Source organism: Littorina saxatilis, linkage group LG1 (genome assembly GCF_037325665.1).
Source record: "Littorina saxatilis isolate snail1 linkage group LG1, US_GU_Lsax_2.0, whole genome shotgun sequence".
Taxonomy (NCBI): domain Eukaryota; kingdom Metazoa; phylum Mollusca; class Gastropoda; order Littorinimorpha; family Littorinidae; genus Littorina; species Littorina saxatilis.
In genome coordinates, this window is record NC_090245.1 from 17,286,061 (window position 1) to 17,298,646 (window position 12,586).

At 42.4% G+C, this 12,586-nt stretch overlaps 1 protein-coding gene across 3 annotated transcripts in view; it reads right to left on the reverse strand.

Annotated features, from left to right (window-relative positions):
- The window catches only part of LOC138963088 (piezo-type mechanosensitive ion channel component 2-like), a 185,969-nt gene that overhangs the window by 102,342 nt on the left and 71,041 nt on the right, over positions 1–12,586 (reverse strand). For 2 of the 3 annotated variants that reach the window (XM_070335119.1, XM_070335101.1), the window contains 5 exons: positions 8,700–8,756; positions 5,696–5,835; positions 4,658–4,806; positions 2,103–2,249; positions 267–385 (listed from right to left, as the gene is read on the reverse strand). In XM_070335119.1, coding sequence (XP_070191220.1) covers positions 267–385; positions 2,103–2,249; positions 4,658–4,806; positions 5,696–5,835; positions 8,700–8,756 — 612 coding nt within the window. The remainder of the gene's footprint in view (positions 1–266; positions 386–2,102; positions 2,250–4,657; positions 4,807–5,695; positions 5,836–8,699; positions 8,757–12,586) is intronic. The other variant, XM_070335110.1, reaches the window with a different exon arrangement.

Below are 12,586 nucleotides of genomic sequence, written 5' to 3' on the forward strand. Positions count from 1 at the left end.
CCCCCCCCCTCCTCTTCGCCTAGTCCGGCCCTGTTGTACAAAACTGTGAGGAAAAAAAGCAGATGTAAACCAAGTAGACCAAAAACACAATAGCTGTGTTGGTGGTTTTTTTTCTTGTATCGGTGAGTACAGAATTCTTATATTTTTCAACTTTTATTCTTGGACAAATGTCCACACACTCACACATGTTTTGTTTACCAATCTCCGCCTCCCTCCAGTCCTCAACCCCCCCCCCTCACACACACACACACACACACAAAGCTCACATGAAGGCTTGGTCACAATGGAGGCGTTGGGATCCTCCTCAAACTCTGTTTCAGTTTCACTGCCTATTGCTTCCAGCCAGCGATTGTAGCGTTGTTCAGACTCAACCTCCTCTTCTTTCCTGCAGAAGGGAACAAAACGTAAATGACAACCTAACACAGCGATTGTAGCGTTGTTCAGACTCAACCTCCTCTTCTTTCCTGCAGAAGGGAACAAAACGTAAATGACAACCTAACACAGCGATTGTAGCGTTGTTCAGACTCAACCTCCTCTTCTTTCCTGCAGAAGGGAACAAAACGTAAATGACAATCTAACACAAAGAAAGGGAGCAGGCAAGGGGACACCAAAAGCAAACTTGAAGGTATTGGGTAATTTTGGTATATATATCATATCATCTTGAAAGGTTAACACTATTGTGACTAGCACTGCCACGGCGTTAACGTCCTGCCTGCCCAAGCTTGCCACCAAGAAACTTCCCAAAAATCAGTAACTGTAAAGAAATCTGTCTAGCAAGCTTGAATTAAGTCCAATCACCACCAAATTTTGTGTACTAATTCAAAAATGGATGCCCAGTTCAGTCGTGCTATTTATAAGTTTGTCACGCGATTTGTTTTAGCAAAGGGGGGTGAAAGGGGGGTGAAAGGGGGATAATTTGTGTTTTTTAAAAGTTTTTTTGTGTGTGTTTTATTTTCCACTGCTTTTTTTAAAAGTTATTTTTTAACAGAAAGTATTATAAATAATGTTATAACCAAACAAGGTGTAAAACCTATGAATTAGCTGAAATATTGTTAACATTGTACACAGAAATAAGGAGACAGTACAAAGAAAAAAACAAGCAAATCACGCATTCACTCACAGCATCCTGACTCAAATGAAACAAAACTGTAACACTCACCAAATGATGTCTAGGTAATCCATATTGAATATAAGTCACATTTTCACAACAAAGTACCAACTGTACACCTATGAACAATTCCAAAAGGATTTGAAGGCTCCAGCCATCCATTGTTATCAGTGCTGCCACGCCCCCATAGCTCCTGCACGATTCCGAGATACATGTTCGTCTAGCAGTATCACCCCCTACCACGTGTAGTTGCCGACTCGTACTAGCAACAACGGGACTGTTTCTTCCTCAATATCACTGCTATTATCGCTTTCTTGAGGCTAAAACGACACGATGTATCATGATCTACAGGATCCTCAAGATCCAACATCCGGAGAATCTCCTCCCGTGACAAGGCTCGCCTTCGATTCATTTTTTTTGTTCGAAAACACCATGCAAATCTGCACTAATTTGATCAAGCCGGAAGAGAAAACCACGTGTATCAAGGGAAACAACTCAATTTACTGCAAGCTTCAAAAACCGGGAAGCAATCACGAGTCGTGTACCTTGTATGTCTAATACTAAAATAGTCACTTCCCGTCCGTGGGCGTTGCAGCGCTATTACTAATATAGTCACCTCCCGTCGCGAAAGTGTTAAAGGTTACCCTCATGAAAATTCGGGCTGCTTTCTGAACTGGAGAAAGGGAGTTGCCATGCAGTATGGCGTTACCCATTTTTCAATGGTTACTGACAAAAACTGTAATCATGTGTCAAAATACTGGATCAGCTTCGGGATGCGCTTGTGAAGAAAAGTAGATTAGGAATTATTCTCGTCGTATTTTTTGTCCACTGATCGTACTGATCATATTCTAGACAATCATGCGTACAAAATACGACAAAATCGTATGGGTTCCCAGGTTGGATGTCATCAAATAAGTAGTAATTTAACCTTTTCTAAAACATTTTTGAAATTTTAAAGCAGAGTTGAACTGTAACACCGCGTGTAGCAACTCACGTGTATCTGTCAATGGCGGAGAGGCGGAGGAAGTGTTTGTGGAAGTAGTGCACCTGCAGGATGATGACGATCAGGAAGGAGGTGGGGGTCAGTAGCTTGATGAACAGGTCTGTGCCCCCAAACTTCTCCAGCCCAATGTCTGCCAACCTGATGTATGCAAAACAAAAAATACAGTGAGAAAAAAATGTGAAAATTCCAGACAGCCTCCATCTTACAAAATGAATTTCTTAACCATCTAACTACCGTATTTGACGGATTACAAGACGCACCGTTTTATAAGCCGCACCCCCGACTTTAAAAAAAAAAAATTGGGACGATCCACGTATAGGCCGCGTCACTATATTAGCCGCCGTCGAAAAAAATATAATCAGATCGTGTCAATCAATCAAAACAACCAGGCAAACGAAAGTACGGTATTTGGCGAAATCGGCTCCGAGAATAAACAAGTGAAACAAAGACGAAAAGTGACAAAATTTGAAGAAAAATATCACACACACAATTTGTAACCAACACACACATGTAGTCCCACCCGGAATAAGCTTTTTGGGAATGATTTACGACTTTTGCGCACATTTCGAGCAAACGAAAACACAACATGGCGGCTCTCGCTCCTCCAACTATCGCGAGACACAAAAAAACGAAATCTCGCGCACGGGAGATCCTGATACATCCGGTGTTTCTCTGTACGCTATCTTGTCACGACGACTTGTTGACAAACGAAGATTCGCGAAAGAAAGAGAAAAACGCCGAGTCTTGAGTAGAGAGCTAATAAAGTACCGTTAATCGCTAATCGAGCGAAATGAAAATCCACGGCAACTTCCATTAAGTGAATGCTATTCAAGTTTAGGTAACGTTTTAGCAGCATCTTTTTATAAGCCGCAATGCAATTTTTTTTTTTTTAAAGTCGAGGCTTGAAGTCTGTCAAATACGGTATTCAATTCAATTCAATACAACTGTATTATCTGAATGTGAGACAAACAGAATTTTTTCTTTTGGCTATAATACACAGATATTACATCACTCTCAAAACATATGAATAAACACATAGAATTCATCTGCACACACATATCCTAAACCACACACATCCATACCCACACCCTCACATACATATGCACATACATGCACTCATGTGTCCATTATTAATTATAAAAACATTAAAACTGATGTCATAATTAGTCAACCTACATAGGCCTATCCATGAATGCTGCTGTAATATTCTTTTTAAGTCATCCTAGCAAGAGGGCGGGGATGTAGCTCAGTCGGTAGCGCGCTGGATTTGTATCCAGTTGGCCGCTGTCAGCGTGAGTTCGTCCCCACGTTCGGCGACAGATTTATTTCTCAGAGTCAACTTTGTGTGCAGACTCTCCTCGGTGTCCGAACACCCCCGTGTGTACACGCAAGCACAAGACCAAGTGCGCACGAAAAAGATCCTGTAATCCATGTCAGAGTTCGGTGGGTTATAGAAACACGAAAATACCCAGTATGCTTCCTCCGAAAGCGGCGTATGGCTGCCTAAATGGCGGGGTAAAAACGGTCATACACGTAAAAGCCGTGGGAGTTTCAGCCCATGAACGAACAAAACAAAAAAATCCTAGCAAGAACACGACCTCTTCTAGCAAAAGCAGCTGCACCCAGGAGATTGTCCTGGAGGTTTGGGAGCTGGAGGAAGGGCTGACAAAAACAGCTTCTTCTTCTGCGTTGGTGGGCTGTGACTCCCACATATACTCGTAGGTATACAGTTGGTTTTTTTACACGTGTACGGCCTTTATTTTTTCCTAGGTCTGCACATCAGTTGACCAGGGTGATGAGAAAATCTCCATCCATAACCCACCAGGCGTAGCCGGGATTCCAAACTTGAACCTTCCAGGCCGACATCCTAACCAATAGGCCTACATAAAAGGTTTGGAGGTTTTCCAAAGCGGGAAATGTCCTCATCCTCACCATTAAGTCAGCAGTCCTAATTTCTTCTCTTAAGTTTGCTTAGAATCTAATGCAGAAGAACTATGGTGACTGCATGTGAGAGCCATAAATCAAAGATAAAAAAAATACTGTACTCACGTGGGAACGAAGAATATAAAACAAACAGCTGTTGTTTCTTTCGTCTTCTTTCCCACGTGAGTACAGATTTTTTGTAGCTGTTGTTTGTTTCGTCTTCTTTGTTTCCACATGAGTACAGTATTTTGTAAAAAAATTGTATAAAAGGAAAGAGAGAATGCTTAATGTCCTACAGGCTAAATATTACACCTCTTAAGGACAAGATATGGGTTATATCATAATTCGAGTTTTACGCCCTCACGACTTTTGATGTATGCGTGTTTAGGTGGTATTGGCCACCTGCACTTATGGCAAAATGACCGAGGTCTTTTACGTGCCATTGTGGTGACACGGGGGTGTGACATGGCTTCCGTCTCTGGGTCTTCACATAAAGTTGACCCGTGTTCGTCCCGGCCCGAATTCGAACCTGCAACCTTCGGATCACAAGTCCAGTGCTCTACCAACTGAGCTACCGGGCCCCCATTTTTTTTATTCAGAATGTAATGTCACTTATGACTCACGTGTCGCTGTCCCATCCGGTGTTGTTCTGCCAGTAGCCGGGAAAGTCTTCAAACTGGTAGGTGTAGATGATGATCAGCACTGCCATGGAGTACAGGATCACCAGCCACCAGAAAGCGAACATGATCGCTCGCCACAGAGGGTACGACACCTGCCAACACCGGTCACATCAATAAGGATAAGAATAAGATGTTATAAGGTCCTGTGAGGTTACCCTCATGAAAATTAAGGTTACTTTCTCTCTGGGGAAAGCGAGCTGATTACAGTACGGCACTACCCATTTTTTTTTCTTTTTCGTGCATGCGTGTATTGATGTTTCCAAGCCCTGAGAGTTTCGCTGTGAATTTGGGTTCTTTATCGTGAGCATACGTGCATACGGGGGTGGCGGATGAAAGTCAACACAAAGCATATTTTTTATGAACAAGAATCATAAACATGTGAGGCAAAGTGCTAAGGACAAGATCTTATATTTTCCATCTCATTGACATATTCACAATGTTAAAATATTAGCCTCAGCAAAATAAAGTGAACACATCTGCCATTATTCATGTAACATTTTGATTTTCGTGATGGCATGAACGACTATTATAATTTCAAAGAAAAGTAAACAGATTTTCACCCATGCAAGCTGTAATGAATTGGCTCTGGTACAATGAAACCAACACGGGTAACAGTGGGGACTTAGCGGTAGACAAAGTTCATCAAATTCAATACCTACATATGCTCCTAATAACTTTTTTTTCGTAGATGAACAACTGGCCAAGCACCCCTCCATACAAAGCATCAGATGATTGTTCTTGCAACTCAAAACGTCAACCGGCAATATGTTCATTCAATACAATAGAGCCTGAAGCAAATCTCTTGTTGTTTTTACTTCCTGTTTAACTTAAAACTGAAAGGGAAAGATTGACTACAAAGAACCAGTCAGCAAGCCTTTTTTTTATGTGTTCCACATTTTTTTGCATAGAAAAAACAACAAAAACCTATTTGACCTTGAAACAACCTTGACCTGTTTAACAGGTCACCGCATTATCACTGACCTGGAAGATGATGATGAAGAAGAGGAAGAGGACCATGTAGATGATGCGATAGATGACAACCTCCTGAACGGCGATGAGCAGAAACATCCCAGTGCAGATGAAGATCCAGTACTTGCACATGACCTCCATCAAAAAGTGGCCTGCGTGAAAAGGTCAACACATAAGACAACTGATGCCTGGCGGTGACTTTTGGTGACTTTGGCATCATAAGCAGTAAAAAAGCAGGTACTTGCCAGACTAGTTTGACACGACCTCCTTTACATGATGTACACAAGTGTGGTTTGAACGATATTGTTATCTCATGAGTGGTCTCTCATAGTTTAGCATAGGCGAACGCCAAGAAGAAGAAGAAGAAGTGGTCTCTCATAAAATGTACGTAGGATAAAAGGATGTTATTTTGTTGTAGATCTTGACAGAAGATCGGGAAAACACAATTCTTCTGCGTTCCTGGACTGAAACTCCCACGTACACTCGTGTTTTTTGCACGAGTGGAATTTTACGTGTATGACCGTTTTTTACCCCGCCATTTAGGCAGCCATACGCCGTTTTCAGAGGAAGGGAAAACACAATGACTCCAGATGTTTGGCAACTCTCAAGGGCAAAGTTTTCCCTGTGCACATCCCCCGGACCCATCCACTTTTCTCAACTCTCTTTCAATTCTTCTTCTTCTTCTTCTTCTGCGTTCCCGGCCATGCGTCTAGATGTCCAGTCCGGTGTTGATGCCGCTGTCCCCCACAGCTTTTCGCGGAGCTCCACTTCACTCGGCCACGTTTGGCGCCTCAGGGTGTCGAAGGTTGGACAGGCCTGCAGTACGTGCTCTGGTGTCTGGGGGCCTGTGCTATACGGGCATTGATCTTTCAATTAAACCCACACTGTTTGACCTGCTCACTCCTCCCCACCTTTCTTTGACTCTATACTGGTATTGGTATTGTATTGGTATCATATATTATTGTCCTGTGGTGTTACTCTCATGGAAATTCGGGGTTCTTTCTCACTGGGGGAAAGCAAGCTGCCATACAGTAATTAAGGCACTGTCCAATTTGTTCTCTCCTTTTCTTGCGTGTGTGTATTTATGTTTCCAAGCCCTGAGACTTTTGCTGTGAACTTGGGATCTTTAATGTGCACACGGAGGTGTTTGGACACCAAGAGGAGATTCAGCACAAAGTTGACTCTGGTGAATAATTACCTTGCCAAACGTAGGGGTCGAACCCAAGCTGACAGTGACAACTGGTTTCAAAGCCAGCGCAGCTACCGACTGAGCTATTACCCCTCGTAGAATGCTCCACAGTTGTTACTAAGTTCAATTCCCAATCAAAGCTAGGTTAGCACATTCCTAGTACTTTCGCATCAGCTACCAGACATGATGTGCTGTGTCTGATATCGTTATAGTCTCAACGTCCAGGTAAAGATCAAGGGGGAAAGAAATTACCAAAATGAAAAGCACAGCATACCATATTCACAGAAATACTGTGGTTTCCAAAAATGAAAGAGACATGAAAATGTCCATTCAAATAATTCACACTTAAAAGGACGGACAGCCACAGATCAACATTTGAAAGGGGTGATGGGTGGTCAGGATGGTGTGGGGATGGATGGTGTGGGCAGGGGGTTGATAAAAGCCACGGAACACAGAAGAGAAGCAAGACAAACATTCAAGCGGAAAACTTACCTGAGTTGACACAGAAGGATAAACACGACAATATAAATACAAAAAACACTTGCGATGTGAAAAAATACTCCAATCTCTATTCCCCCCCCCCCCCCCCCCCCCCCCATGCAGTTCATGGAAACATCACACATTGCGCACTGCACATAAAACAAGTAAAGCAGCAGCACACAAGAAAATTTGGCATTTTGTGAAAAGCTTCTGTGTTGCAGCTTTAGACATGTCACAAGCCACAGTAATGCATATTTGTGTGTGTACATTTAAAAACAAGAAGGGCGAAGCCCATACGACTCACATGCTTGACCTTGACAGCAATGACATCATACACTAAGAACTGCTTTACACATTTTTCCTACCAAAATACATGTGACCTTGACCCAAGGTCAAGGTCATCCAAGGTCATGCAACACAAAGCTGTTAATTCAAGACATAGGAAGTACAATGATGCTTATTGGCTCTTTCTACCATGAGATATGGTCACTTTTAGTGGTTCACTACCTTATTTTGGTCACATTTCATAAGGGTCAAAGTGACCTTGACCATGATCATATGTGACCAAATGTGTCTCATGATGAAAGCATAACATGTGCCCCACATAATTTTTAAGTTTGAAACAGTTATCTTCCATAGTTCAGAGTCAAGGTCACTTCAAAATATGTATACAATCCAACTTTGAAGAGCTCCTGTGACCTTGACCTTGAAGCAAGGTAAACCAAACTGGTATCAAAAGATGGGGCTTACTTTGCCCTATATATCATATATAGGTGAGGTATTGAATCTCAAAAACTTCAGAGAAAATGGGAAAAATGTGAAAAATAGCTGTTTTTTAGGCAACATTTATGGCCCCTGCGACCTTGACCTTGAAGCAAGGTCAAGATGCTATGTATGTTTTTTGGGGCCTTGTCATCATACACCATCTTGCCAAATTTGGTACTGATAGACTGAATAGTGTCCAAGAAATATCCAACGTTAAAGTTTTCCGGACGTCCGGACGGACGTCCGGACGGACGGACGGACGACTCGGGTGAGTACATAGACTCACTTTTGCTTCGCATGTGAGTCAAAAAGTGTCATATTAAAAGTAAAAAGGCCCAAAAATGTGTCAGGTGCTAAAAGCGAGTCACTCAACAAATTAACAACAACAAACAAACAACAACAAAACAACAGAAAAACAAACAAACCACCATGGTTTCATGCTGACATATCAAAAAAAGTCAAATTCAAACTTCTCCCACAAACCTGAAACATTAAAAGGTCAAAGTTTCTTTCCCCGAGAACAACAAAGAGCAAAAGAAATCAATGTTTTAAACGTTAAAAGAAGAGAGAAAAGAAATTTACCAACAACACGAACTGTGGCACCGTCATATCCATCGTTGGAGTCGTGCCATTCCAGATCTGTCCGGAAAGGATGCGGTTTGCACAATTATACACAAAACAGGGTCGTCTTTTTGTCTATTACCCACATTGCAAACACACCTGTTTGGCTGGCAGAAGCTGACAACTACAGTAATTAACTATGGCAAGCACTAAAAGCTATCCTGAATCTTTCTAGGTGAACTTACAAACTGCTTATGCAAAATAGTTATAACAAACTATGCCAGGCGCTAAAAGCGTCTGAAGTGTTGAAGCCGCTGGATCACAAAAATACAGCTGGGACTGATTATTAAAATAAACTTACTTTAATTTTGAACAAGACAATTAACTTTCAAAAGAAAAATCAGTTTCTAAAACTAAAATTACTGGCGTTTCAAACACAAATCACTTTATTAACAGCTATTGTGTTTTCAGCGTAGCAATAGGGTCCGATATTTAGACGAGACAAGTATAATGCCGACGAGTCGAAGACGAGTCGCATTATACTTGTTCGAGTCTAACTATCGGACCCTATTGCTACGCTGAAAATACAATAGCGATTATATAGCTGTTCTGACCTTTATCTGTTGTTCCAAACTTACAAAATGACAGTTTTTGCGTCGATGCGTTGATCTCAGGTTTTGATAGCAGACGCCGTTTCTTATGTTAAACAGCTTTTTATTAGTTCATTCATATGAGTTTTTTAAATTTTGAACAAGACTACTTATGAAGAAGACCAAAACACAACATCAATGGAAAACTAGAAACAACTGAAGAACTAGGATGCAAGAAGGAGAGGAAAAGAGAACAGCTAATCCGTACAAAGCGAGCAGACGGCAGCGACGTTTTCAGTTTGGGAGAATGGCATTTACACTTGTCTCGTCATGAAGCAAATTTTTCAACCTCAGTTATAAACGACTACATGAATGTTAGTGCCATGGGTTGTACATCAATACTTCAGAGGGGAAGTGGGGTATTTAGTGAGGAGTTACGAGATAAGATGCAGCGTTGACATGTTCTCCAGCGCTTGCTCAAACTTTGGTCTGACGATCAGCACTAAGAAGACTGAAGTCCTCCATCAGCCAGCGCCTGGAAAACCTTATGTCGAGCCTGTCATCACAGTCAATGGCCAGAGACTCAACACGGTGAACCGCTTCACCTATCTGGGCAGCACACTGTCGCAAAATGTCACCATCGACGACGAAGTGAACATCAGAATAGCGAGAGCCAGCTCCACCTTTGGCAGACTGTACCCAAATGTCTGGAACAGAAGAGGCATCACCACCCAGACCAAGCTGAAAGTGTACAGGGCAGTGGTGCTCCCAACGCTGCTCTACGCTTGCGAGACATGGACAGTGTACCAACGACATGCCAGGAAACTGAATCATTTCCACACAACAAGTCTCAGAAAGATCCTGGGCATAAAGTGGCAGGACAAAGTCCCAGATACAGAAGTGCTAGCCAGAGCAGATCTCCCCAGCATCACTACCATCCTGATGCAGTCCCAGCTTCGCTGGGCTGGGCACGTAGCCCGTATGCCAGACGAAAGACTGCCCAAAAGACTGTTCTATGGCGAGCTGCAACAGGGCCAGCGGTCCCACGGAGGACAGAAGAAACGCTTCAAAGACACTCTCAAAGCCTCACTGAAAGCGTTTTCCATCAACCCTGACACGTGGGAGAAATCTGCACTGGATCGTGCCACCTGGCGCTCCTCCATCCACAAAGGCGCCAAGATGTGCGAGGCCAGCAGAACCACCGCCGCTGAATTGATGAGACAGACCCGAAAAGCCCGTGCCATCAACCCTCCTGGAGACGTCCCACTCGTCCCTTGTCCCTTTTGTGTCCGAACCTTCCGTGCCAGGATCGGCCTTGTCAGCCATCTACGCACACACAGAAATAGCCAGCCCCAGCAACCCCCGGATGGCTAGAGTGGTCCTCGTCGAATCGACGGACGAACAACACACGAGATAAGAAAAGCCGAATGCGAAAGTTTGTGTCAGTCGGCAACTGTGAACTAAGCTCACAGGCACACAAAAACGGCTGTTCCGTTTTACTCCCCTGTTTGTACTACATCTTTCGACTTTGGGCATTTTGTGCATAATAGGTTTAGTCCTGTTTCATCGGGAAGTTAGCAGAAAAGGGTATGCTATCGACATTTGTAAAGCTGAAAAACATTCCCGAGAAGAATTTCAAGTTGTCAGTGTATGCTGTTGTCGATCAGTGAAACATCGTGTGGTACAGATGGGTAAACCGGAACCATGCGTCTTTGTTATTGACAATATGCTTTTGGATATTGGCAAAAATGGCCGACTTCCGTAGCATTATGCTTTGATGATAGGAAGAGACCATCCAATCACAGCCCCCGAATTCCCCCACGTGTCCATCAGAATAGCTATATACAACTATATAGACTAAGATGTTCAGTAATTTTCCAAACTGACACTTAAAATACAAGCACTAAAGTAGCAAAGAAGCAGCTAGGCTAAACCAACCCATCCACAAAACGAGTTTTTCAGCATCACTACAAGCAGGAGAGAGAAGAGAATAGAATTTCTCGTTCGCATTTCGTATGGACAACAATCCTGATACAAATGTAGAAATACATGTTTTCAAATACCATTGAGATCGACAGACAGAGATGAAGAAAGGGTGATAGTGCCAGAGAGCAGGAAATTAAAAGTGATAGTATACTACAAACTACGAGGCAGGGCGTTTTGCAAGAATTTAAAAGTGATAGTATACTACAAACTACGAGGCAGGGCGTTTTGCAAGACTTAAAGGCTTGTTTGTTTGTTTGCTTAACGCCCAGCCGACCACGAAGGGCCATATCAGGGCGGTGCTGCTTTGACATTTAACGTGCGCCACACACAAGACAGAAGTCGCAGCACAGGCTTCGTGTCTCACCCAGTCACATTATTCTGACACCGGACCAACCAGTCCTAGCACTAACCCCATAATGCCAGACGCCAGGCGGAGCAGCCACTAGATTACCAATTTTAAAGTCTTAGGTATGACCCGGCCGGGGTTCGAACCCACGACCTCCCGCTCACTGGGCGGACGCCTTACCACTAGGCCACCGTGTTGCGGTAGACTTAAAGGCTTCAAATCAATTCATCAAAAAAAGCATGATATAGACGTGTTATTTCTAGGAATAAATCACAAAAACCTTCTACAAAAATAATATGTGTTACAGTATTAAAGAATTATGGAGGAAGTCAGCGTAATTCGTACTGCAGTCTTTTCAAGTTAGTATTCTAATTCTTCAAAACTCACCAAATTCATTCATACATATTCGTGTGAGCATAATAAGAATTGGGCACTATTTTATTGGCAGCAAATCCACTGTGGAATTTAGCTGAAAAGACATCTGGAAGAAGACTTCTACCAAGAAAAATTACTACGGAAATGAAGAAAAAAAGAGACTCAGATAATACATGTGCATGCAATTCGGATACATCGAGAAAAAGTGTTATCAGAGAAAATAAACAGGAAGGTTAAAAATAGGACTTAAGACAAGTGTTCAAAAGTGTTCAAAATGTAAAATGTAAAAAAGTTGCTACATCTTATCAAAAAGAATCAGATTGAAAAAGTAACATGCTCCTTCTGTGTACCGTAGAAGAGTCAGATGTCTAACTCTTCAACATAAGGTATAGACAAAGGTTCAAACTAAAAGGGAATAAGTGATAGCAAAGAAAAACAGCTACACATTATTTGATTTTGTCCATGCCTGTGAATAGAACAGAGAGTCGACACACGTACTCAAATTATAGGCATTTTGTGGCTCAGAATGGTTGCAAAATGAGTGTTCTTATCAGAAAGCAAATCAGGAAGCAGAATAATACTACCAGACACTACAACCTCTAAAAGATGTT